The 27,141-nt window shown below is 36.7% G+C and overlaps 2 protein-coding genes across 3 annotated transcripts; both read right to left on the bottom strand.

Annotated features, from left to right (window-relative positions):
* Positions 1–305: 305 nt before the first annotated feature.
* LOC121748102 (dicer-like protein 4) lies at positions 306–20,788 on the bottom strand. Of its 2 annotated transcripts, XM_042142316.1 has the most exons (25): positions 20,529–20,786; positions 19,457–19,634; positions 17,821–17,931; positions 17,079–17,219; positions 16,905–16,977; positions 16,305–16,345; positions 13,379–13,519; positions 13,174–13,302; positions 11,605–11,740; positions 11,230–11,326; positions 9,597–9,783; positions 9,202–9,362; positions 8,911–9,117; positions 8,551–8,813; positions 8,195–8,469; positions 7,689–8,116; positions 6,840–6,934; positions 5,862–6,070; positions 5,487–5,696; positions 3,726–4,181; positions 3,353–3,622; positions 1,982–2,305; positions 1,187–1,517; positions 1,002–1,116; positions 306–707 (listed from the first exon to the last, which is right to left on the bottom strand). In XM_042142316.1, the coding sequence occupies exons 1-25, from the start codon at positions 20,660–20,662 to the stop codon at positions 539–541; spliced, it is 4,881 nt and encodes a 1,626-aa protein (XP_041998250.1). In that variant the 5' UTR covers positions 20,663–20,786; the 3' UTR covers positions 306–538. The 2 variants fall into 2 exon arrangements, with proteins under 2 accessions (XP_041998250.1, XP_041998251.1); XM_042142317.1 differs by lacking the exons at positions 306–707; positions 1,002–1,116; positions 1,187–1,517 and having other exon boundaries at positions 2,030–2,253; positions 20,529–20,788.
* An 844-nt stretch (positions 20,789–21,632) lies between these two features.
* LOC121748103 (leucine-rich repeat receptor-like protein kinase TDR) lies at positions 21,633–25,123 on the bottom strand. Its single transcript, XM_042142319.1, has 2 exons — positions 22,312–25,123; positions 21,633–22,132 (listed from the first exon to the last, which is right to left on the bottom strand). Exons 1-2 carry the CDS (start codon positions 24,878–24,880, stop codon positions 21,831–21,833), a joined length of 2,871 nt encoding a protein of 956 aa, XP_041998253.1. The 5' UTR covers positions 24,881–25,123; the 3' UTR covers positions 21,633–21,830.
* Positions 25,124–27,141: the final 2,018 nt, after the last annotated feature.

Below are 27,141 nucleotides of genomic sequence, written 5' to 3'. Positions count from 1 at the left end.
TAGTTTTTTTGACTGAAACCTATCTCCCGAGACAAAAGTGTTTTTTTATTAAGATAACAAGTTTGAAATTATGGATTATCTCTGTTTTCTTTGTCTATTTTTCCTTTCCAATTCACAGCAATGCCTATGATATTAGTTCTTATTTTCTGCCATTTCGTATAGTGCCCAACATTAAAGACGAGTTTGGTTAATTCATGAATATGCTGTCATACGTTTGCCTGCTTTTATCATGCTGCTAAATTTTGATTTTGTTTAGTGAAATTTTTTTTATCTGCAGTACTCATCATTACTAACAGATCTAACTCTATTCGTAAATGGATATTTAATTATATAAATTACAATCAATATTTAATGTAGGAATCACATCTGAATCCTAGGCCATTCCAATTTTGCAATTTTCTACAGTCTTTTGCTGTCAAATGCTATGTATACAGGCATTCAGTATTTCACAACATTATAGTAGAAGTCGACTCCAGAAATTTACTTATGGATGCAACCTCAAGATAGTTTAGATATTACATTATTCATATTTCCCGTTTCACTTGTCACGATTTCTACCCCATGTATACCCTTCATTTTCCAAGTACCACAGTGCAGCATCTGCTGCACTCTCGGCTGCATCCTTTTTCCTGGCCTGTAGTTCCCCATAGAACTCGAATGACTCATTTGGCAACTCTTCTATTTCCAACATGACCTTGAAACAGAATCTGCAAAAATTGAGAATATGCTGAGATACTCTTCGAAGCAACAGACAGGAGGTGAGGTTGAACACACTACAAACGTGAAGCAATGGAGTTCATTTGAAACAAACGATAGTTGCAGTTGAAGGATGCCTCAAACACAACAGAGAGAAGCAGTAGAAAAGGCTAAAAGTTGTATATTGGTGATTCACACCAACCTTTCTAATAACACAATCGAACAAATAATCTTTTATGGGATAGCATCTTTCACACAAAAGGGAAGTTAAATAGTTACAGAGACAGAACATTGTAGCAACTTACTCCTTTAAGTGGCTTGGTCCGATCTCTTGGCAGCACTCAAAGACAGGTGGTCTCCAGCAGTTAGCAGTACATAATTCATATAGACGTGATTTTGCTGATACATTGGTGGGGGTACCTAACAGAATTAATTTTGAGTAAGATGTGACGAGAAGAAATAGAACTTCATAAGTCTCACATGTTGGTACCTTTTCCATTCGAGTTTGAGCCATTACTTAGTTTGGCGGCAGGGAGAACACTCCGGAAACTACTGCTTAGAGGTTGTGTAACACAGACTTCTGGAGACTTGCGATGCGAAAGAAGCTCTGTAGGTCTGAAAATGGGCTTGGGCTTCAAGGTTGATGTATTCCTAACTTCATAATCTTGTGCAACATCATCACTACCAGAATCTTCTACGCCACCAGATTTAGCAGTTCCAGTAGAGGGTGTCTCATCATATCCAATCAATTTGGCTGCCCTCACCTCACTCTTCGTAAGAACTTCCTTCAGTGATGGTGACTTTGTCTTGTAACCTTGAGCCTGCAAGATAAAAACAGAAGAGAATAAAGGGGTAATAATCAGAAAGTTATATTATTACACCTTGTGTAGAATGAATTTTGAAATCTACTTTTATACGAGGTACACAAGTTGAAGTGATAGAAGATCTGAATCTCCTAAGATGCATAACTATTGAACTATCATCCTGTCATCTAAGATGCATAACTATAAACCTATCATACTGCCCTTTATCTGATATCATCTGACGGTCACAGCTCTGTGCTGGTCTAAAATACATTACCATATAATCAGAGATTTCAGCCAGTCCGAATTTGTGCAGCTAATTTCTCATTTTAGATCTGCTAAAAGTGAGGCCTATAAATCCATCCTTAGTCCTTGGCTCCATATAACATAGTATTACAGAAACAAATCACGTATTAAGGGAAAACAGAAGAAAAAGCAACTAGATTTGTTTTAAAAAAATGTTTTTCTAAAAGATTGATTACCTTCAAAGATTCAAATAACTGTCTTGCAGCCACTCTTTTAGCAGCTTTTCCACTGATGTAGGCCAAAGCTGAGGCAGAAACATTTTTATCATCCACTTTAGCTTCAACTGTAAATTTGTTGTCTTTCTTTGATGAAGAAAACTGCAGGTCCCAGTTATAGGATTGGCAAAGTTCATAAATTTCTCTCAGTGGATTGCATTGCAGCTTCGAAATACTAACAATAGGGTCCAGCAAGAAGAGCATCGTCTTCCAGACGAGTTCCAAATTGAACCCTGTGTCAAGAAATAGGGCACCTGTAAAAGACTCCACTAAGTCGCCAAGGGCCTGAAGAATTACCAATTAAGGCACAACTAAATCAGTTCCTGTTTCTTCAATAAATACAAGGATATGTATAGTTTCATAAGAAAACAACCACTATACCAATTGAATCCATCAAAAAATATTGAAGATTATGGTATAGAAAGATAATAGTATAACAATTTTTTATTCTTCTTCGTTTAATTAGCAGCTATTTCAGCAGTTTTCCATACGTTGTGAATGATTCCACAATATAAAGTTTGGAGATTCTCAATTTCTCACCATGCTACTTATTGGCTCAGTTCACAAAGTAATGTAAGAGGATATCATACCATTTCACATACATCACACATTGTCAGACTTATACTTGAGAAATTTCTTTCGGATATGCATGCTACAAATTTGAGAAAATAACAGTTTGAGAATTACCATCCAGATGATATCATGGGGCTTTTCAACACAAACTCGTAGAAGATACGGCCCCTTTTTGAATGGTAAAAAGTAAAGTAACTGATTAAAATATTTGAACAAGTGGCTCTCAGCATATGAGGCACTGCTAAGGAACAACAGATAGAAGCAAAACCCTCAAAGTCAAGTTAGACTCTGTTTTGAAAACCCACAATGCTAACCCCAAATTAACCGTACCCCAGACAAATTATAAACATTCCTACCTATGCTTGATGATTCTTCTATTTCTTTCAATCCAGAAAGACCTACACAGCTCACTAGTCAATGCCAATACTGCCTTATTTGCTAACTAAGCTCCCCTGATTAGAGAGAAATAGATCGGTGATTGAACATTGCAGTACGCATTATACACCCAGCTCCATATTAGTATAAAAATATGTATATCCGCATACTTTAGCCCATCATCTTTCACCTTATCTTACAGATATTTATGATTACAGCTTTTCTCCAAGGAACTACAGATCTATTAACAATGTACAACAGCTATTCAGACACAGCTAAGGAACAAGAGGATTACTGAATAGTGGAAAGCATGCATAAAGCTATAATAGTTTCTTATTCTACATGCATAAGGATAAAAAAACCACAAACAGAAAGAGTGACAACCTTCGGACATGCTTTCTCTTCCATATGCTCTTTCTCTGTTCCTGATTTACCAATGTTAACGTATTTGGCTATTGCTTCACGGAGAACACTAGAATCACAAATCATATATTTGTGAAAGGACCATTTTCCAGCTACATCAGCAAATGAAGTGTTGTTCACGCATGCTGATCTCAAATCTGTTAAATGGCCAGGTTTTAAGCTTGGATAGACAGAGTACAGATAGGAAGTGATCAAATAATCCAAGACAGCATCTCCAAGGAACTCAAGTCTCTGGTTGAAGTAAATGCAATATGTATTAGCACCAAAGATTGAAAACACAAATGAAAAATTAACACTTTACTGGCATTGACAGTGGAGTGGACATCGGTAGTACCTGGTAGCAACCTCCAAAAAGATTGTTGAAAGATGGATGAACAAATGCCTGAATGAGCAAACCCTTATGGGAAAATTTGTAACCTACCAGATTTTCAAGGGCGTTAACATCAATCTCACTCGAAAGAGGAAGAAATGACTCACTGGCAGAGCAGATATTATTAATTTTGGGGAGAGTAAAATCTACTTCTACGCCAACCCAGTTAAGAAATGCAGTTGCTGATTTAAACCCACTATCTACTATAAAAGCTCCTGTAAGTGCCTCAAGAGCATCAGCAATTGTCTTGTTGTATAACCAGTGATGACATTTGTTGCATCTAACTCCAGAATTTTTGTCATTGTTCTTGCTATAATCTGAGTGAATGTCCACCTGAGTTTCCTTTGTGCAATTTAAAGGGCACGGACGACCAAATGCATAGAATGTGTCAGGCTCAAATGATTGATCTCGAATGTAGACCTGGAGTTGTATTTTCAAATGCAAAAATGTATTCAGCATAAAGAAAATTCTTGAAAATTTATTGAAATTATAATCTGAACATGATCAGGACACATTAATGAAATTGTGATGGCTATTTAAAACAATTAACCCCTTTCAACAGTCAAAGTATTAACACTTTGAATGAGTTGGTCATTCAACTGTCTACTTCCAGATTCATCTTATATGATTTAGAATTTCTCGGCAAGCGGGTACACACAGTAACAACAGTTTTTTTTCCTTCTCAATATGGGTAGAAATAGAAAAAAGGTACCCAAAATGGGACTTCTTTTTTAAATCTGGGTAGACAAGTTTGTAACTCGCATCTCTTCTTGAGTGACGACGTGAGCCTCAGTCGCGTCTTAGGGTAAGACGCAAATTGGACTCGCGTATCTAGCTAAGCTTTGCTGCCAAAAATTCATACGCGACGCATGACCCTTGCCATGAAGCGCATGGACCGTGCGTGCACTTTAGGAAAGAAGAGTTTGTAACTCGCATCTCCCATGTCTTGAAACACATAGCATCATCTCTTCCTCTCATTTCATAATTTTGTATTTCATCTAAAAAAAATCCCAAACCCAACGCAAATTTCAGCATTTTACGTATGTTGGATGCTATTTTTCATATTACCTACTCCCTCTGTCCCATTCAAGATGTCCACCTTTCCTTTTTAGTTTGTCCCATTCAAGATGTCCACTTTCTATATTTGGAATTAAATCTCTCTCTCTCTCCTCTCTTCTCATTAAAATATTCAATCACTTTTTCCACTCTACTTTATTACAAACAACTATTCCACCTAAAACTCCATGCCACTCAAGAATGTGGTCATCTTGAGTGGGACGGAGGGAGTACATATTAGTAATTTTCACCATGAAAGCTCTTTTAAGTTCACCATACAGAAACACCTCCTTTCCTCCCCTTCTCCAACCTCACCCCCTCAGTCTGCCCCCACCATACAGCACATCAACTCCAGCAACATCTTTTAATTTGAATTGCTCTGGAACACAAAAGCATAAAAAAGTAGATTGTATCCCACTACCTCTTCTATAATATTTCATTGGTGGCTCTTCAAGTACAGGAGTTTTACAGATTCATGCAAGCGTCTTCCGATTTTCTAAATAATCAAAGCGGTTCTGCCAAATCCTGGTTTTCGCCAGTTCTCACTAGTTCTACTATGATGGCTTTGACTGGTTATTTTTCGTTAACTTGCAGATTCAGTAATATTGATTTATTTGACTGGCCAATTATTGTGCGAGCTTAAAATGGATACTCTTCTACATCAGTTACCTGTAACTTCTTCCTCGTTGCAAGCTTGAGTAGATTAGAATTCTTCACGATGTTGGAACGTTTTCTTGTTAGTTGCCCTTCATCTAAAGCATCATGCTTAAGGAATAGACATCTGCCCACCGCAAACTTAAGAAATGCATCTCCAAGCACTTCAAGTCTTTCAAGAGAAAAGCTTTCAGAGCATTTCTCTGTTGTGAGTGCTTCAAGAACCTGAACCAGTTTTAAAGAATTATTAGCACATCTGAAATATAAGTATGTGTTTCAGGGAAACTGGATGTGATGCATGAAAATAAATTTAATCGTAGAAGTGTAAGAATGTAACTACACGGTCAACATGGTTCAATGATACAACTAATTAATCCTGTAAATCCTTACACGAGCAGTGGTAACTTCAGCTCCCTCTGGGAAAGAGACAGCTAATTTTTCCTTCAACTCAATGGCCACAAGTAAGCTTTCAAGCCGATGCATGATTGATGGTAACAGAGACAATGAACTCCCGATATCTTTAGAGAAACCAATAACTTTCAACTGACAAATCTCAGGAGGCAATGCAAAAGAGTGTTCCTCCTTTTCTCGCCATTCTTCTGCAATTAAGTGAGCAAATGATTCAACATGTTCAATATATAAGTAGACAAAGGTAAAGAGGCAAAAAACAAAGAAGTCAATACAGAAATGTGAATGAAAAAACATCAAGAATTAATGGAAACATATGAATGTGGTGCACACATGACTGTCGTGTACTTTTTACCAAAGCTTTTACAGATTGATCGTGTCTTAAGGATGTATCATCTTAACATATGATAGTGATAATTCTTATTTGTATAGATATTTTTACACATATAACAAAGCTACCAGCACAGCCTAGTTCTACTTCTATTAAAGAAATCAAACAAAGCTCTAGGTCAAGCTATCATAAATGTCCTTCAGTACAGAAATCAAACCACACAGTTACGCAATTCACCGATCCTTAAGTATATGATATGAGATTGAATTATAGTCAGAACAAGCATGAGAAGTCACATGCTGTAGAAGCCTACTCAGACAAGCAGGAATGCAAGTTAACATTCCAACCTTTTGGCTTCTAAGATTCTTCTGCTTTTGTCAGTATACTATATACACTTTAGAACTCCCCACAATACCATAAACATATTGACCCTAGAGAAGAAAAATATAATACAATGAAAGAACAAAAAATTTGATGTACTCCCACCCATCAACAGTCATAAGTCAAATAACATAATCAAACTCGGAAAACATGCCAACACGACTAAAATGCAAATATTATTTCTTAATGGGGCTTAACTCAATTCAGGGTACATAACAATGAATTAGATATATATAAATGAAATATACCTGTAAGTTTTTTCTTTCTCAATAAATTCTCCAAGACAAAAAGTTGTTTGGCTTTCAAAACAGGTTGATCAGGGTATGCAAGATGAATATCAAACCTATAAAGTTAAAGTTGACCAGTTACATAATCAGAAAATAAAAGAACAACCCTCAGAGCACATAGATCATGCAATAGTTCAACCATGTTACGTCCCATATAGAGATGGGTTTGTACTTAACAGAGATCTAGAATCAGAACAAGCAAAAACATTGAGATGACCGAAAAAAAAATCATCTAGGTATGCTCAGTTATCTTCAAGCATGTGGAAATTTATCTACGGATAGCATGAGAAATGTGTGCAGGCAAACCCTCAACAGAGTCCTAATTGGTAGAAGATGGTTTCATAGTAATTCATCAATCTCAAGCCTCTATATTTGATCACCTAGTTGTGACGAAAGTTGACATAGTAAATGGAAATTATTTACAGATGACTATAGCTGCCGGCCACTAAGTTACTAAAATACACTTGCGATGTGATTTGTTGTACAATTTCCTAACCATTTACGAAGAAAAAAAATAGATGATGTTTGAAGTTGGATACACTGAAATGTAATTGAATAAGTTACAGCACAATCACCTCTAGAAGGATCTAAAGAGGTCACATTCCTACTGTTGATATGGTGAACTATGTAGAACAAAATTGAGTTTGGAATATCATTATTTTTCTCAGTCTGATACATAAGCTACAATTTGGGTGGCAACATGGAATTTTAATCAAACAAGATACTAGCATTTACCTGACATCCAGACTTCATAAACAAACTAGGAGAAAGTACTGTAATTAATCGGAAACAAGACAGGGAATAACTTACTTCTCCTTATAGTGTTGCACATGGTCCTTCGATACACCATGTAAGCTATATCCATTCTTCTCCCAGTAAACTTCAGAAATAAAGAAAAATTTATGATTCCATGGGACATACACCAAACTGTTCACAACATCGTCTGAGCTAAAGTGACCATTGGCAAGATGCAAGTACTTGCTACTTTGAGAAGTTTGATCACCCACATCAAGACGTGGAAGTTTGAAAATTGGAGATGACAAACATCTCTTAATTAGTGCCCAGTCCACAGAGATGCTGCCATGTTCTATCGGTTCTAGAGGAAGCAATAGGTAGAATGTTGCCGAGCTTGAGTTATAGACATCATCATTTTTTAGTGACACATATTCAGATACAAATTTATGCCTGTCAAGAATAATTTGGAGGAACATTTTCTGCACCATTTCAGCTGCGGCAATCTGTATAATACAAATAATTTAGCCTGGCATGAACTACTCAATATCATCACTTATTTGTATATAAAGAAAGAAGACTACCTCATCTTTATGAAATCTAGTAACTCCGCATGGAATAAGCTGTGACCTCACCATTCTACCACGAGCCAAACAAAGTTCAACCTTCATTTGTCCAGCCCCTTCTGGGAGGGGATCCTTCATGAAAAGACCAAACCTTCTGTATTCTCTATCTGCTGGAGTAGGATGAATATCAATGTCGTAACAACTAAAGCAAGTTGAGCTCTGAGCTTCTGTCCATGGTTTCCTAAGGGCAGCTGGAACAAGCATCTCATGTAATTCTGCTCGTGAATCCTCTTCTGCAGTGAATGAAAAAACTAAATATGAACCTTATAGTTGTTATAAGAAATCTAAAACTTATTTCTATATAATACACCAACCACTGCTGCCATCAGAATCAGATAAGTCTTCAGTCAATTCCTCATGTTTATCATCTTGCTCCGGTAAGAGGTAATCAGTCAGTGCTCCAATTTCATGTAGAGCCTTGCATGCTCTCAAGCAGGCATCTTTCTTAGCTGCATCCATGGAAGATTGAGGTGAACTAACAATTTGATGAATTGGAGCATTGGCTGGGAGAATTATGGTGCAAACCATTCCATCTATATCATCAAAGTAGAAAAACTCGGGCTTTGGTTGAAAGTACCTAATACAGATATCATAAGCAAAAACTTTGGCAATAAGGGATAATAGCTGACTTCTGTTCAGATGGTAGACAAAATAATAAGAGAGTAAGATCATACTCATCGTGAGGCAGTTTTGAACAATAGTGATGCAGCAATGAGATGCTCATTATAGAACTAATTGTTGCCCCAGTAGTATCCACTTTATAGGTTCTCTCTTCAAAACTAGTTATCTGATTACTAGATTTTCTCAATGAAATTTCTTCATTCATCAGTGCTTCATCCTTTTTAAAGTGTTCGATCAACCCGAGTTCCTTCAGGTTGCCCCTGCATAGTTGAGAGTTTTAGACATTTGATTTTACTCACAGAATAAAATTAAAATGTGTCTTAATCAAGCTCTAAAAGAAGCACCTGTCCACCAAAAATGCATATTCAGACTGGGGCATACGTGCACGACCTCTAGATTGGATAAAACTTGCAACTGTTTCTGGAAGATCAAAACGTATTACAAGGCAACATGTCTGTATATCAAGTCCCTCTTCGCCCACTTTTGTTGCAACTAATAGATTTAGCTGCCAATATAATTTGATAACAAGAACTATTATATTATTACTGCTTCACCAAAGTTTGGCTATAAGAGCAAGGAATAAAGAGTTATAAAAACTAGATCACAATATACTGAAGAGGGAAATTACAAGCTGAAGACAAGCAAACAGTTATTTCAAACTGTATAACCCCATGATCCCATTACACACAGAAGATACAAAAAGCAAAAGAGAGGGGCATGTCATTATAATCATAAGTACCTCTCCAGATCGGAACTTATCAAGAATGATATTTGTGTTTTTACGTGATACAAGTCCAACGTGCACTCCCACAAGGAAACCACACTTCCAAGCTGATAAGAACTTCAAGTTTCGAAGAATATGTGAGAGGGATCTTGCAGTAACAATTCTATTAACAAATATAATGCATTTCATATTGGGCTGTAACCTGTTAAGAAAAAACAGTCTTTGTCATACATGCATAAACCAAAGCATTCAATATAAATTAATTTTGATGTAATAGATTCCTGATAATAAAATTTAATAATAGTCCAATTGTGTGAAATAAAGAATCAATCAAACTCATAAAAAAGTTTAAGATTGTTTCAGTCCATCAAAAACAGTAACATCAAACACATAAGTGTTTTGTGTGTGTTTGCCTAGTGGTAGAGTGGTTAATGTCTATGGCCTCACGTTCAAGTCCACCATGGTGTGGTCCTTGAATTCAATGTTGCAATTACCAACATAAAAAAACAGAGTATTGTGCTACTTTAAACTCCAGAGAAAAAAGATGGCAGGAACTAGGAATCAAGAAGACAGAGAAAAGTCAGAAAGATTGATACTGCAGTTGAACTCATTAAGAAATAGACTGAAGTCCAAAATTGGTCCCATACATTTGCTCAAAAAACTCTTTGGTCCTACACATTAAGTGTGTTAGCTTCTAGTCATAAACAATATGTTTTGGTCCATATTTAACAATTCCGTCAAAAAATAACAATCAACCACATTTTAAAGTCAAAATTGGTCCCATACATGTGCATAAAAAACTTATTTGGTCCTACACATTAAGTGTGTTAGCTTATGGTCCTAGATAATATGTTTTCATCCATATTTAACTCATTAGGCAGGTCAAATTATCAAATTACACATAGTGCAATATCATGTACTATGAAAATTGTGTAATAATACCCAAAGCACGTCACAAAACTTAAGAACATATTATCTCAAAACATTTCATGAGTACAAAGTTTGTGATATAGGTGTCTGCATAATTTCTTTAATAACAGTTTATTGTGACAGTAAACATAGGTGTACTATGAAGACATACATAAACATCAAAGCTGGCCTAGTAACTCTTGAAACAAAAAGGATTACTCCATTATTTAAAGCCCTAAACCTCAATATTGATAGAAGATGAGACCAAAAATGAAGCTTCCAAAAAGAACATAAGCAATTAATTGGTCTGGCTGTTTTTATATTAGGAAACAAACACAAGTTTAAGGCTCAAATTACATGGAGAATCGTAGACATTCTAGGAGAAGCATTTTAACGGAAATTGGTGATATGACATTATAGTGCGACTTTCATGGAAATATGCAATTATAAAGATTATTGGGGTAATTATTACACATGGAGCCTATTTTACTAGGAGATGACACAAATCCTTTGTGCTTTGCATACTAAATTACAGAGAAACCATGAAAAGAGATTCGAAGCAATTACTTCACGAAAGTGCCAACTGTGTCTTAAAGGGTTGGCCTCCTGATAGACATTATCAAGTTCCACGATAATAACAACGAGATATCTACCATTTAAATAAGTCAAATGCATTTCAAAGAAAAGATTATGGTTGAAAATGATTGTCTAAAAACATAAAGAGCGAGCAAAAACCAACCTAAAGCTGGATAATATTCCAATAAGCCGTAAGAGCTTTTTTGAGAAGTAAGGCTCTTTCAAAACTTCAACAGTGGACAGATCAGCTTCCTTACCATCTGCATGCATAATAGGATATTATTTCTGGCATTCAAAGTAAACAAATGCCAAAAGGGAACTAAATTATACTAGTAATAAAAGGGAGTATATTAATCTGCCTTCCTAGTGAAGCAAATACATAACCAGATAATGCAAACCATATAATATAAGGTAAACAATTTATACTGATAAGTCATAGGGAAAAGGGAGCAACTGCATAAACATCTGTCAACTTAGAAGAGCAGACATGCAACATAATAAATGGAATCAATTGTAATATTTTGGAATTTTGATATACCTCCAGTGCAATCAGAAGCAAGAACTGATACAACCTGATGCAAATATTTGTTGCACAAGTTACTTTCACTTGAACTCTCTTCTTCCACAACGTCAGTATTCTCAAAATGATCACCCTTCAGGAAAATATGGCTGGCCTTTGACAAAAGCAGGAGTAAATTAGAGACGAGTAACCTTTCAATGGAAACTCTAAGTAACACCCTTGAAGTAGGGGTCTTAGGCTGAAGAAGTAAGAAAAACAAGGTGGATTGCAGTATCCATTGTTCTAGAACTTAAGTCCTAAGATATGTTAGGATTTACAACAACCCAAGCCCTCAAATAACATATTAGAACTACAAAAAAAAAAGGAACAGATGCAGACATTATTTGAGATGTATAGACCAACTACAAACCACTTCCTTTACTGGGGTTCATTCGTTAGATAAAAACATGAGTATTTTTTAGATAATTTGCAAAGTAATCCTTCGGAGGTCAGAAAGTAGACTTCTGCCCAAAGTCAGTGTGAAATTTAATTCGTGCAGCCAAATATGAGGTGCAGTCTAGAAAGCAGTGGCGTAAGACAAATATGTCTTGTCATCAAATAATGAGTCCTCACATGAGAGCTAAGGATTAAACCATGACTACCCAAACGTGAATCCCAGTGTATTGATAAATTTTACAGGTACGCAAAAAGAAAGAAAAAGAAAATAAAAATACATGTGCACCAAAACCTAACTGACAATCTTCATGTCACCAAAGCCAGACTAACTGAAATAGTGAAAACATGTGTTAATGTGTGATTTCTCTCCATGATGGTCACTCTCTCTATGAGAATTTGATGGAGGGGACAGCAGACTGTTCAAACTTCAAAGTATAGTATGAATGTAACTCAAATGTATTAATCCCTACGTCCGTGAAATGTTGTCCAGTTTTGTCATTTGTGAAATGTTGTCCACTTTGCTTTTTTTTCCATTTTTGGTAAATGGACCCTACTTTCCACCAACTCATTATACTCACATTCTATTATAAAACTAATGTATAAATGTGGGGCCTACATTCCACTAACTTTTTCCACTCATTTTTTTCACATTTCTTAAAACCCGTGTCAAGTCAAACATGGACAACATTTTGCGGACGGAGGGAGTAATTAGGAAAACCATATCATCATTCAGCAGTTACCTAAATGGCCATATCAGCATTCTTAAGCTAGTTTGAAAGAAGTAGTAGTTTGCAGGCCAAATAAAATTATACGTCTAACCCATGTTTAAAAGTTAAAATGCATGTAGATTACGTCCATCAGTATCTGGTTCATACTATTAAGCACTACTCCCTCCGTCCCAGCCTAAGCGAGACGTTTCGTTTTCACATGTGTTTTGGAAAAATGCTAATAAATAGTTAAAGTGAAGAGAAAGTAAAGTAAGAGGGTACTTTCTCTCCACTTTAACTATTTATTATCATTTTTTCAAACCACGTGGAAAAAAAAACGTCTCGCTTAGGGTGGAGCGGAGGGAGTACTATTTAATAAATCAAATTCAAGCACCATATATGACTGTTTAAAAGGTACCGGGTGATTAAAATTTGTGATCTTTACCTGTAATGCTCCCCATAGTCCAAGGTTTTCTAGACAAAAGATCAAATTGCAATGCAGCTTTTGAAGCTGTTTTTTGGTGCTCATCAGAGTACTCGGATCAAGTGAATTTATTCGAAGTGCTGACATAGACTGTTATGACAAATAATATTAGTTTAATAGTCTTATGGATTAAATTTTTACAAACTAAACTGTTACCTTGCAATACCTGATTCTTTATATCCTCAAGTTTCCTAGTGTAAATAATGTGAGGCAAAGACGAGCCATCCTCCGAACTATAATAATACACATTCACTTTGGGGGATGTGACAAATTTTTCCAGCTCATCCTTGTCTTCAACAGTATAAACCTAAGAAACATAGAAAAGGATAGGTGATCAATATTTGAGAGAGGATGTTCTTCCGATTTTTTGTTGGTTTGAGTGCGGACACTGGAATTGTATTTGGTGCTTTCAAACTACAAAATTTTCAAATTTATAGTTTTATACCCTTTCTTGAATCCCCGAAAGCCTAAATCCATAAACACTTAAAATCATGGTATTAGGTTACTTTATGTAGAACCTTTAGGGGTGAGCAAAAAAATCGAAAATCGAATATCCGAACCGAACCAAACTGAAATTTTGAAATTCGGTTGGGTTTATTCGCTCAGTTCGGGCGGAAAAAAAAAACCGAAAAACCGAATTATATTTTAAATATCAATGTTATTAAAAAGCGGCCATGGCGCCGCCGTGGCGCCATTGCGTGGCGGGTTTCGGAAAAAACGCCATCGCCACGAGCTGCCACAAAACTTTTTTATGGCGACCGCCATTTGCCGCCATGAGTGAGGCGCCATGGCGGTGCCATGGCAGTTATGGCGTCACTTTTGGTTGGGCTGCCCCAACCTCAGCCCAATTACCAAATAACACGGCTCAAATGATTTTTAACCCTTAACCCGGCCCAAACCCGGCCCAAATAATGAAATAAAATGCCAATTAAGTCCAAATCTAGGGTTTTTTTCATAGTATCTCTTTCCCTCTCAAACAAACCCAACCTGCTGCGCCCCCAGTCCCACTGCCCTAGTCACGTCGCCGCCAGTCCGTCTAGAGCAACCCACTACCCAGATTTTAAGGTAACCGAAATTGTACCAGATTTTCTAATTTGCATGCCATTTTAATTAGGAATTAGGGTCAGATTTTTAATTAGGATCAGATTTTTTTAATTAGGGTCACATTTTTAATTAAGGTGTAGCTGTGCAGATTTTTAATTAGGATCACATTTTTAATTAAGGTGTAGCTGTGCAGATTTTTATCATACTTCTATTTTTATAAATTTAGTAATTACAGTAGATATAGTAATTAAAAAGCATGCTTCTATTTTTAATAGTTGATAACTTGATATATTACAATTTTTTATTATTTTCTAATTTTTTGAATTTATATATACATATATTACTAATATTTTATTAATTTATTTATCGACCGCCATATCCCGCCATACTGATACGCCATATCCCTGAGGCGGTTTTTGGGCTCACCGCCGTAAGCCGCCATACGCCATCCATAACATTGTTAAATATAATATTATATATATTTATTCTATTAATTTAATACTCCTTCCGTCCCAAGGTAGATGTCACACTTGGGAGATGGCACATGATTTTAAGAGATGTTATTTTGTGTGTTAAGTGATGAGAGAAAATATAATTTTATAATTGATGTGAGAATGAACTTTTTCCAAAAAAAGGAAATGTGACATCTTTTGTGGGACAAACTAAAAAGGAAAGTGTGACATCTACTATGGGACTGAGGGAGTATATTATATCATATAATATATATTCTTTTAATATATTTTATATAATATGTATTATATATTAATTTTATATTATATATATTTATATTCTATTAGTATATATAAATTAAAATATTATATATATATATATATATTAATATTAATATATACTCCAAAAATAATTTGATTTTTGGTTTTTTTTGAAAATTTCGGTTTTTTCGGTTTTGTTCGGTTTTTGAAGTTCGGTTTTTGGTTTTTCGGTTTCAGTTTTTCAGGTTCGGTTCGGTTCGGTTTAGGTTTTGAACTAAATTCGGTTTTTCGGGTTTGGTTCGGTTTTGGCAAAAAACTGAACCGAAACCCGAATGCTCACCCCTAGGAACCTTAGTCCCTAATTGACTGCTTCCGACAGAACCCCCTGAGCCATTACTTTATTGTCATTCTATTACGGTTCCTTGACTCTAACAGAAATGGATTACGGATGGACAAAATTAGATACTGGAACCAGATAAAGTTTAACATAATTGTGAGATAACCAACTTTTAACCAGTGTTGTTAGGGTCGCGGGGCGCACCGGGTCGATGAGGTGAAAATTTGGGTCGCGGGTCGACGAGTCGACGGGGTCGAGAGACCCACAAATCTAGGCTAATTTTTTTGCCTTTTAATATTAAATAAAATAAATATATTGCTCTAATGTTTATAATATATCAAATAATATAAATGTAGACGCAATTCATGAGAATACAGATAAAGTGGAAAATAGAAATGATCAAAATATCAAAACAGTTCATAAGTCATAACACAATAAATAATTGAAACCATTGTCTGAAAATATCAAAACAAAGGAATATATGAAGGGTGGCAGCAAAAGATCTTAGAATTGTTTATTTGTTTAGGAGTGAAGAGGCCGAATTCTAAAGTGTAGACAGTAGGATTGAAAAGTTTGATGTGGTGCATGCATATATATAGAGAATCATGATTGAGATAATCAGAAAACATGTGAGAGATTTGAGAAAATCAGAGATAGCATGTGTTTAGGGCGACCCAGGCGACCCACTCGACCCAGGCGACCCAACGGCGACCCTGTATCTCAATCAACCCACCCATGTTGGGGCGGTGATGGTCTCGACCCAGGCGACCCGGGCGACCCGAACGACATTTTGACAACACTGCTTTTAATCCGTATGAATTTACCACATCAAAAGTGGGGTAAGGCCATACTCAAAAGGAAAAAATTATACTAATTTTAAAGGGTAGTTTGAAGTCTCCTCTAATTATTTGCCTTGTGTAATTGTACTATTTGTAACAAACGTTCCAGTAAATTAAACTAAAAAGTGATTGAATATGATCATTTTTATCCTAGAAACACACCTTTGCTCGCAGCAATGTCTCAAGACCGTCTATAGAGCCACCTAAAAAAGCATGAATTCATGACAAAACATTAATGAGTCAATTAAGAATATAAACAAACTCCTCCAGGTGAAAAAAACCATAAAAATGTCAGCAGTTTGTCATGAAAAAATACTTCATATGGACACAATGGTATTACACGGAGATTCAAACCCAGTAGGTCATGATAGAAAATATAAATGGCTGCTATGAGTTGTTCATCAAACCAGATTCAGAAGGACGAAGTGACAACAGAACAAAAGGAACAAAACAAAGAAGAATCAGTTGAGAAACAAATATATTAACCAGGTCAGTTTTCTTCAAGGATGGTTTGAAAAAGTTCATTGTTGATTGTGGAATCTGGACGGTTTGAGAACAAATGGAATGATACTGTTGATTTCGGTTTGTTAGAGAACCTTCGTTCTATAATTGAGTTGCATCCCCGTTATAAAATTGTCTCAAGAAGATAATGATAAAAATGTGAATCACCTGGATTGCATGTAATCCGCAGAACATGTGGAAAATAATAATCTTGTATTACTTGTGTGCAATGAAGATGTACTAATGACACCATTCAGTTACCTTTTCCTGATTTTGGAGATGCAGTCATGCCACAAATACGAGGAAGTTTCACGATATCTGGTTTGTAGAAGATCTACAGCATTTTCATGAAAACCCTCAATTCAAGAATCAGGCAATAAATTTCGACACTATGTGTACTGAAGTCCAGAATGATATGTGAATTCAATATAGTACCTTCATAATTTCAGAATAAGGATGATTGCTATCAAGTTGGGCATAATGGCACTCATCAAATATTAGAAGAGCAATCACCTCAATATTGATAAAGCAGTGAGACAAATTGTGCAGAAGTATCTGTGGGGTCATAACAAGGACCTGCATGGTAGAAAAATCGGTACAACCTAAGATATCATTGGAGTTCCCTACAGCTAGCAACCCGACTCAACAGCACTAAACAGCCGGTGGATATATTAGTAGTAAATCAGCATAACTACATCAAAAGGACAAGCTTTCACATGGAAAAACAAATGCAGTGGATAGGACTCCGGCTCTATGATGCTACTGAAAAAGAAATCCTTTAATTCATTGGTCTTGGATGCCCATAGTGAGACATTAACTACATTTCGGATCATTCCTAAAATATTACACAAGCAATCCACTCCCGTTAAACAACATCACTGTACATTCACCACCTACTGGAGAGATGAGATATCTAGGGTTTGAAATTTCAGATGGATTAATAAATACTATCTAATTATACAGTTGGCAAATCACGAGAACGTACTATTAAGGGGAATCAAAAGAAAATTGAACCTTAGTAAATGTTAACTAAGAAATATCTTCACCTTTTATGAGAAACAAATTTCTTTAATACTAATGTAAACACGGATATAGTTCAAACAGGAGACTGATGTGCACCAATCTGAGAAATAATGCTCTCTGTTCTTATAACTTCATAATAAAAATTTACACCAACCTCATTCTCCTCAACTTCCTTCTTCCAGTAATGGGGACTCTTTACATGCGCTGAGCTTCCACAATAGATCCCAACTTTGAAGTCAATAGAATTTGCTATGACCTTTGCTTGCTGTTAGATCCACAGGAGAAACCAAATGTAATTCTAACTAGCATGATAATAATAATAATAATAATAGTACTATTTAATAATAATAATAATAGTAATATTTAATAAAGGAGAGAAATTGTACAGTAATGAGTTTATTCTGCCATGCTAAATGCAAACATGAATGCAGGTCCAGTACTTAACTGTTATAGGAGGTTATTACAATATATTCAATATAAAAGAGGGATATTTAAGCCTCGACATTTTTAATAGTATTAATAATCTGAATATGTTTGTTGATTGAAAAAATGTGTAACGGTGTTCCCTATGGAGGTCTCTCACCAAATAAGGCTTTGATCAATAATCTTGACCAGAATCAGGTTCCTTCTCAAGAAGCTATGATAATACCTAAAATGCAAGGTAGTCATTCTGGAAGAAATTAGTTCGCTAGACAAGAGTAAGACAAGGGAGCTCATAGTCGTGTGGAAAACAAGTTGCTGTTTGTAAATGGATCCTCGTAGCCGAAGAGAGGAAAGGGATAAAGCTTTTCGCATGACTAAGGGGTTTACTGAAGTGTATGGGATTTATTACAAAGAAACATTTGCATTAGCAGTAAAGCTCGACATTGTTCGTGTCCTTCTCTGGTTAACACCTAACCTGGATTCGTCTCTTTACCAGTTATATGTCATAAAAGCATCTTTCAATAGAGATCTTATGGGTTATACCAACATGGTTATTCACCCCAAAATTGAATCCCCAATAAAGACTAAAAAGGTCAGCAAACTACAGTCCTTATATGGATTGAAATATTTGGTTTAGCTTCCTGAATTATAAAGAAATACTCCTACAAATATAATCAATTTCAGGCAAATAGGACTCTCTTTCAATAAGTATCCCTTTTGTAAAACATGTGCAAGCAGGCAACATTCTTATAATAGGTAACTCACTGTGGAGATTAATAGTTGATGCAACTCAAAGCTAAGGATTTTGCAGCAAAAAAAAAAATACGCAATCCTATATATTTACTGGTAATCCCTGAAAAGCAAAGGCATCATTGTCTCTCGAAGAAAATAAGCGGTGGATCTCTCAAATCAACTGGAATACTACGATATAAATGTGTTGAAACTCCAGTGGAATTAGCAGTGAAGCACGGTACAAAAAGGATCAGTAGGCTTGTAGACGAAATTTGTTATCAAAGACAAGTAAGAAAACCATGCTACCTTCTCCAATACAAGATTTAACATTGTTTTTAGTAAATGTGTCAAGTCAGTTCACAGACAACCATACTAGGAAAACATGAAAGAAGTTTATTGCATTCTAAGGTGTCTCAAGCTTACACTGGGAGAAGGACGACATTTTCCTGAAAAGCTTAGGTAAAAAAGAGTTATTTACAGATGTTGAACGGGCAGGCTCTACATTAGATTAAAGGTGTATCACTGGGCACATTAGTTGATACCAGTAGTTTTGTCGCAGTTCTTGTGCTTTCAAAATACGGTCAAAAAGTAGAAAACAAGGCAAAGAAAAAGAAAACGTAGGAAAGAGAAGGAACCTGCTGAACCAAAGCAACTGTAGGAGCAAGAAAAATGCATATGTTCTTCTGAGGTTTCTTAATAAGGTGTCCCATCTCATATATGAGTAGAACCGCAATATGAGTTTTCCCACAGCCTGTTTCCAGATATATTACTACATTCTCCTCCAATGCCTTTTTACAGAGGTCTAACTGGTACCTGAGAGAAAATAGTGAAGTCAGTGATATGCTAAATATTTAAGGTCACAAATTCATCAGAATATAAACTATCAGGAGATCAGTGATAAAACAGATCGGACATAAAAAAACATAATGCAAGATACAGTAGCAAGCTCCATACAGGTAGCATTACATTACTATATTCTTAACAAAATAAAAGTTGGTTAAAATCATGAAGGTTATGAGAACATGAAATGATGCAGGAATGTAGATATGAAGAATTCAAAAAAGTCATAGTTGAGTTCTAGGAAGTTATTCATTCTCGGAGAGCTAGCATATGCTATAGTTAAGCGGGCCTATTTCATATCAACCAGGTTTTAAAGCGGTATCCAGGGGTTGTGCGCATCTCCATCCCAATGTAACTTAAACAAGCTCCCCAATCGAAACAGCTAACAAATTTCATTCACCAGAAAATAACAAAAATTATCACCTATACAACCAGTAAAATTACAGAACAGCATAATGTAAGATATAAGCAAGCTCTCTTTAGGCAGGGTTTTCTTATACAGTTTCTTAACTAAACATGTGTTGGTTGAAATAATGAGGTTATAAGAAAATGAACTGATGCAGGAAAGTAGATATGAAGAAGTCATTAGAGTCGTAATTGCCTTCAGTGAAGAAATTCATTCCTGAAGAGCTTTGAACTCTCGCATATGATACAAATTCATATTCGCAATGCAACTCAAACAAGTTTCACAATCGAAACAATAAAACATATAACTCACCACAAAATAGCAAAACATCACCTAAACAAGCAGTGAAGTGAAATTACAGAAAAACAAAAAAAACGAAACAAAACAAAATGCAGTTGCATGATTAAAAAACAGAACCGATCAGCAAAACAGAAGCTGAAAAGTAAAATGAGAAGGCGCACTTCCTAGCGATCTTTCTCGGGTCTTTCTCCGGCTTCACTGGAATCTGTTGTTCCTCGTCGCCGTCGATCGGTAGAGACATAAGCAGCTCCGATATCCCGTTCACCTCGGTGGAGAAGGAATCGCCGCCGTCCATGACGGTGCTAGAGAGTGAATTGACCTGCGATTGACTGGCGAGAGTGGAGAGTGAAAATTTACAGAAAAGCAAGCGTTGGCGCTTTGATGACCTGTGTCGTCTTCTCACTTTCCTGCCCAATAAGTACTTTCCTTTCACTGGAAGTTAATTTCGATATTAAGCACTGTTATTAATATAGTATTATTTTCCTTTTATTTTCTTGGAAAAAATTCTGAGATACCCTTTTTTATGAAATACTAGTACTAGTATTAGTACATTGTAATCCTTATATTCAAAAGTAAATAAAATAAAATTTGTAAATTCTGTAATTTGAATAAATTATTATATGGTTGGGTCACATGCTGCAACAAACAATATACTCAAATTGATTCTCACGTACACTATAATACCACTGTCACTTTGCGGTACTATTTCTTCTGTCTATCCATTTTCAGTTTTCACACTTTATTTCTTTTCTTCTCCAATCACTCACATTTTTTTTTTATTTTAACTCGTGGCATCTGCACAAATATGTCACATTTTTTTGTTTTTTTCGTTTTTATTTTGGGATACTTGTGATCGTAGTACGTTTTTTCTATCCAAAAAATAATTTTTTTCGCGTGACATGCACAACCATCTCATATTCAAAACCATAAGCTCTAGGATCATGTATTTGATTTTTTTTATTTATTGGTTTGCAAAAGAAAACAATTGTCGTTAAACAATATTGAGTGAAACATGTGATAAATATCAAATAAAATTATTTGTCACAATGAAGAAACTCGAATGTATTTTCACACTACATGACACTGATCAAGAAACCGAGCGAAAAAATGAACAGAAGTGAAAAATATTTTTAATATCAATGGTGAATAATTTCACTATATGAACTTAGAGCTGCATTTGCATGTCATATATATCACATATCACACATTTAGTTAGACCAAATTATGCGGCATCAAGACACTGCAGGAAATCATCATTCCTCACCTCACATAAGACAATCCATTAAAAATCGAACACTAAAAAAACAGCCAAAAATTTTACAAACTGAAAAGAAAACCCTTAGATTCCCTACATTACAACAGCAATATGTTCTTTGACACAAGCAGAAGTAGCACTTATCAACACAGCCAAAAAGGGCAGAAATCAACTCTATTTACAAGTCGAAAACTGAAAATGGCGAAACCTAGTGACGCCCTCTGGTTTTTGGCCCTGGCAAGAGCTTGATTGCATCTTGCATAGTAGGCCTATGCGATGGGATACTCCTCGTGCAGAGAAGCGCAACCTCAACGACCGACTCCATTGCCTTGTGCAACGATGAGGAGGGAACAATGCCGTTGTCATCTCCAACTCGCCTCGTCAGATCCTCCCTTGGAAGGCTCTGTGATGCATTCCCCACTTTCCCATTTGTTAAGACCTCGAGAATCAGCTCCCCGAAGTTGTACACATCCATGTCCAGTTCGTCCCTTATCGATGTTATGAAACCACCTGCATTACAAACATGTTTAACAATCCTAAAATAAGCAGATATGCTTTGTTCAATGTCAATGAACATTGAAACAGATATGAAATAAATAATTGACCAGCAAATGTATTTTAAAACCATATAAGCAGCTAAAGTGCATTAGAAATGCAGCATTTTATTGCAAAAAAAGCCATATATATACCTGTCTCCTTTCTAATCTTTGCTGGTAGAGGATTTTCTACTGATTCAACTATTGAACTGAGTCCAAACTCGGACAAACGGGGCTCCATGTTTTCATCAAGAAGCACGTTCCTCGCCTTGAGATTCCCATGCGGGATAGCAGGAAAGCAGTCATGATGAAGGAAGCATAAAGCCTTTGCAACTCCATGAATAATCCCGCACTTGGCCTCCCAATCTCTGCTCATCCCAATCTTCTCGGCTAGGTTTCCATTAGGCATATAGTCATACAACAAATAAGCAAGCTGATTGTTGTAGCAAATCCCAAGCAATCTTGTTAAATTTGCATGCCTTGTATCACCAATCCTAGTCAAAAACTGCAACATCTCTTTCATCTCCTTCGCCTCCCACTCGATCTTCTTAGCTGAGACAGTGATCCCCGTGGGCAGAACCACTTTGCAGATTGAGTCTGGCAAAGCCGTGGCTTCAACACAGTTAAAGCTCCTCAAAACATCATTTGCTGTGAACTGAGGAAGCCCATCAAAAGCAACCACTTTCCACTGCCCTTTACTCCCTCTTCTCAAGTAAACTATCCCGAAAACTGCAGCCATGATGAACAAAGCAGTCACTGCACATAATATGAGAACCCAAGCCAGCTTCTGAGCTCTCCTGCTCCCAAGCTGGAGCCCGTTTGAGATCCCATTCCCACTAGAGCATGGTCTCAGGGGTGCCCCACAGAGCTTCGAATTGCCAACAAACGCGCTCTCGTCCATCATCTTGAACGTGTTGTTAGAAGGGATTGCACCCGAGATATCATTATAGGACACGTTAAGAAGCCTCAAACTCGAAGAGACCCCAAATTTAGCCGGGATGGAGCCAGTTAAAGCATTGTGTGATAGGTCTAAAATGGTGAGAGCAGGGAGAGTAGCAAGCTCCACAGGTATTGAGCCACTCAAATTATTGCTAGCTAAATCCATAACCACGAGCTGCTCACAACTAGACACACTTTCTTGGACATTTCCAGATAAATTATTCATTCCCAATTCAATGACAACAACAGATTTACACCTTTCAAACGGAGGGATATTCCCAGACACACCACAGGAAACCATGGAAAAGTTCTGCAAATTAGGCAAGGACCATAAATTCATCGGAACTACGCCTCCTAGATGTGGATTACCAGACACATTGAAATACTCAAGCTTTAAAGCTTGATCAATATCAGATGGAAGACCTCCTACAAACATATTCCTTGACAAGTCCACATATGAAACATCAGGAAAATTCCCAAAGTGCAGAGAGATTTCACCTGAAAACCGGTTGTCTTCAAGTCGAAGGCGAACTAGAGACGAACAATTTGTGAGAGAAGGAGACAGCCCTCCGGTGAAATTATTCGTAAACAGAATCAGCTTCGCCAGCTCCCCTCCAGCACAGATACCAGCAGGAATATTTCCCACAAACAAATTAGTCGAAACATCGACATGTTGCAGCTTTGAAAACCTGCCTAAATCCTCAGGCAATGAGCCAGTGAAGTAATTGCTCCATATTAGCAGAGTATCAAGCTGTGGAAGCTTAGCAATGCCATCAGGGACAGAGCCAGACAGCTCATTATACATCAAGCTCAGCAATTTGAGGTTTTTCAGCTCAGAAAAACTGTCTGGGATCGGCCCAGAAAGCAGATTGTCTGAAAGATCCAAGCTTTTGAGGTTCCAGATTCTGCTGAGCTCCCATGCAATCTTACCACTCAGCATATTCCTAAAGAGGAAAAGGGATTCAAGCTTGGTGAGGTTGCTGAGTTGGGATGGGATGGGGCCTGAGAGTTTGCAATCTGCAATGTCAAGATAGGTGAGCTCACTCATATTCCCAAACTGCCATGGAATCCCACCTTCATATAAATTGTAACCAATCTCCATATGAGAAAGTGTCTTGAGCTTCCCCAGCTCAGGAGGTATGTTTCCATTGAGAAAATTCCCAGCTAAATGAATGAATTGGATCGATTTGAAGGATCCATACTCTGATGGTATCGGCCCACTGAAATAACTCCCTGCAAAATTCAAGATTTCGAGGGAATCAAGGCTTGCAACATCTCGGGGGAGGGCCCCAGAGAAGCTGTTGCTGAAGGCATCAAGAACAAGAAGATTGGTAAGATTAGAAATCCCAGGTGGGAAAACCCCAGAGAAATTGTTCCTGCTTATGTCTAATGATGTGAGGCCTTTGAGGTAGAAGATCCCAGGTGGGAGTTTGCCTGAGAAGGAGTTGTGGCTGAGGTTGAGATCGACGAGATCGACGAAGAGATTGAACTGCTTTCCGGAGAGAGAGCCGCCTAGATTCTTCATCGAGAGGTCTAAAGCTGTGATTTTGGTGGAGTTGTGGTTGCATTTGATCCCAGTCCATGAGCAGGCGTGGATTTGGGGGGAGGGGTGGGGTTGAGAGGGTAGAGACCAGTCACTCAAGGTGTTGGAGTGATCAAGAATTTCGTATTTTAAGTTTAAGAGGGCGTAGGAGAGGGGATCATCTTCTGCAAGAAGTGGCTGCATCAACAACATCAATGGAGTAAGCAGAATTAGGTGGAGAATCTCCATTGGAACTTGCATCTCTCATTTGCAGAAGAAAGATGGTAAAGTGTGTGTGTGTGTGTGTGTGAGAGAGAGGAAGAGGGAGAGGGAGAGGGAGAGAGAGAGGCTGTGGGGTGTGTCACCTTATATCATGAGAGTGTGTGTGAGAATGCAAGTGCATGGGGACTGGAGAAACAAGAAAGAAGGATTGATGGAGATGGAGTGAGAGAGAGAAACAAGCACAGTAAGATTGATTAGTTGAAATGAAAAGATAATTGGATTGCTTTTTGGAGCAAGAGGGGCCAGAGGGTGTTGTTAATTAATCAGATCTCTGTTTGGCATTATCAAAGAATGAATGTGCATTCTTCTTATCTCAGAGGCATCTCCTTTTCTTTTCTTTTCTTTTCTTTTCTTTTCTTTTCTTTTCTTGTCATTTTTTATTTATTTTTAACAATGGGCAAAAAATCCAATCAGATTCTTGTGATTTCAGAAATTGTAGAATGGTCAAAAGTGGTGATTTTTTTGACAATCAACCCCTCAATTTTCTTGATTATAGCATCAAGGGCCAATGAAAAAGCCATATAATTAGTAGAAAACGGTGGGATTAGGGAAACTGGTGATCAAATTGAAAGAAAGCAGCAGTGGATGGGTAAAAAAGAAGAATATAATGATAAAAGAAGTAATCTTTCTAGTTGCTTTATAGCTTTTGTGCCTTTGAAGCCTTGAGAAAATACAAAAGTTTGAGTCTTCAATAATGGCTACCATACATACATGCAATGATCTTCACCAAACTAAACTATTAATTTCACACAATTCCATAGTATTATCTATAGCCCCATGCCCCCGTCCCACTTTATTTTTCACTCCTCTTTTGTCATTTCAAGTTTCTTACTTTTATATCTATAACTTTTATATATTGATTCTTTTCCATTTTTATACTATGACACCGATGGAAAAAAAAAACAACAGTATCTCATTATTACGGATATTAGCGAGAAATAGTTACAAATTCAGGGACTGGGTTTTAATTTTCAGAAACTTTAAAGTCAATAACGTAATTTAATTTTCCAAAACTCAATGAGTATGATGTAATTTAAACATCGATTTTGGTATAGTTTATCTTTTTAAGATCAATGTCGTTTAACTGTATTTAGTCAAATGGGCAAAGTACGAAGTTATTTCAAAATGTCTAGTAACTAATTTTAAGTTTAGTTTTATTTTAATTGTGTTGACATTTGCTTCTTTAATTCAAGTGCATTGTCACAATCAATATTTATGGACACTCGCTTTTCTTTCCGTTATAGTGTGTCGTCCTAGAAAAAAAATACTATCGTTCATAAATTATTAATGGTATATATGCACAGTATTATTTAAAAAGCTTATAGTATAATCAAAATCCTATGCAATTTGGCATAACATTAAAAAAATTCAAGCAATTTTTCGTCTGTTTTTTTTTCCCTATTTTGTTGTTGAATGTGCACGACATAATAAATAGGTGAGGGTTTGGCATGGAATACATCAAGACAAGTTTGTTCAGATTTCAGAAGCAATTTAAGAAAGCTTCTGCAAATATTTATTAGACAATAAATTTGGTCACAAGGTTTCCCAGTGGTACCCCCGTGAACTTGCACCCAGTAAATTATTTGTTTCATTGTCCCCATCTTTATTTTTTAGATAATTTTTGCTAATATTATTTTGTTTTAGGATTTTCGTAATAGTAATTCATAAAATTTCCATACTTCTAATTTTTGCAATGAAAAAATTGATGGCCACTTAGCCAGAAGCCTTGATATTAATTTAGTCCCAACTCCCAACTAAATTTTCATTTTTAGGAGTAGACTATATGGAACTTGCGTCTTCTAACGTTTTTTATGATTATAAAAAAGGACAATTTAGAGAAGCTGCCAAAATCCCACATTAATTCTGGGAAAACTCCACGAGGCCATCCGCAACGCGTCACGCGGGTGGCCCATAATCCGTCACGCCGGGACGAGACGGCAGCGTGACATGTTGCAAAGCCCCGTCTCGTCCCCAGCCCGCTGAGCGTTCCGTCCCACCGAGACGGATCGCGAGACGTCTCGCCACGCGCTAGCGCGACGTGCCGCACTCCGGCGTCATGCGTGACGCCCACTCGCCGGCCCGCGAGTGGGCATCGTCACGCTGACGCAATAAATCATTTAAAAAAAATCGAATTAAAAAAAAATAACGAAAAACGGTAATATTACCGGTTTTCCTTTTTTTATTTTTTTACTATATAAATACTCATAATTCATCCTCATTTCACACACAAATACACATCT

Source organism: Salvia splendens, chromosome 9 (genome assembly GCF_004379255.2).
Source record: "Salvia splendens isolate huo1 chromosome 9, SspV2, whole genome shotgun sequence".
In the NCBI taxonomy this organism is placed as follows: Eukaryota; Viridiplantae; Streptophyta; class Magnoliopsida; order Lamiales; family Lamiaceae; genus Salvia; species Salvia splendens.
Note: the sequence above shows the minus strand (reverse complement) of the source record. Positions and strands in the feature narration are given on the sequence as shown.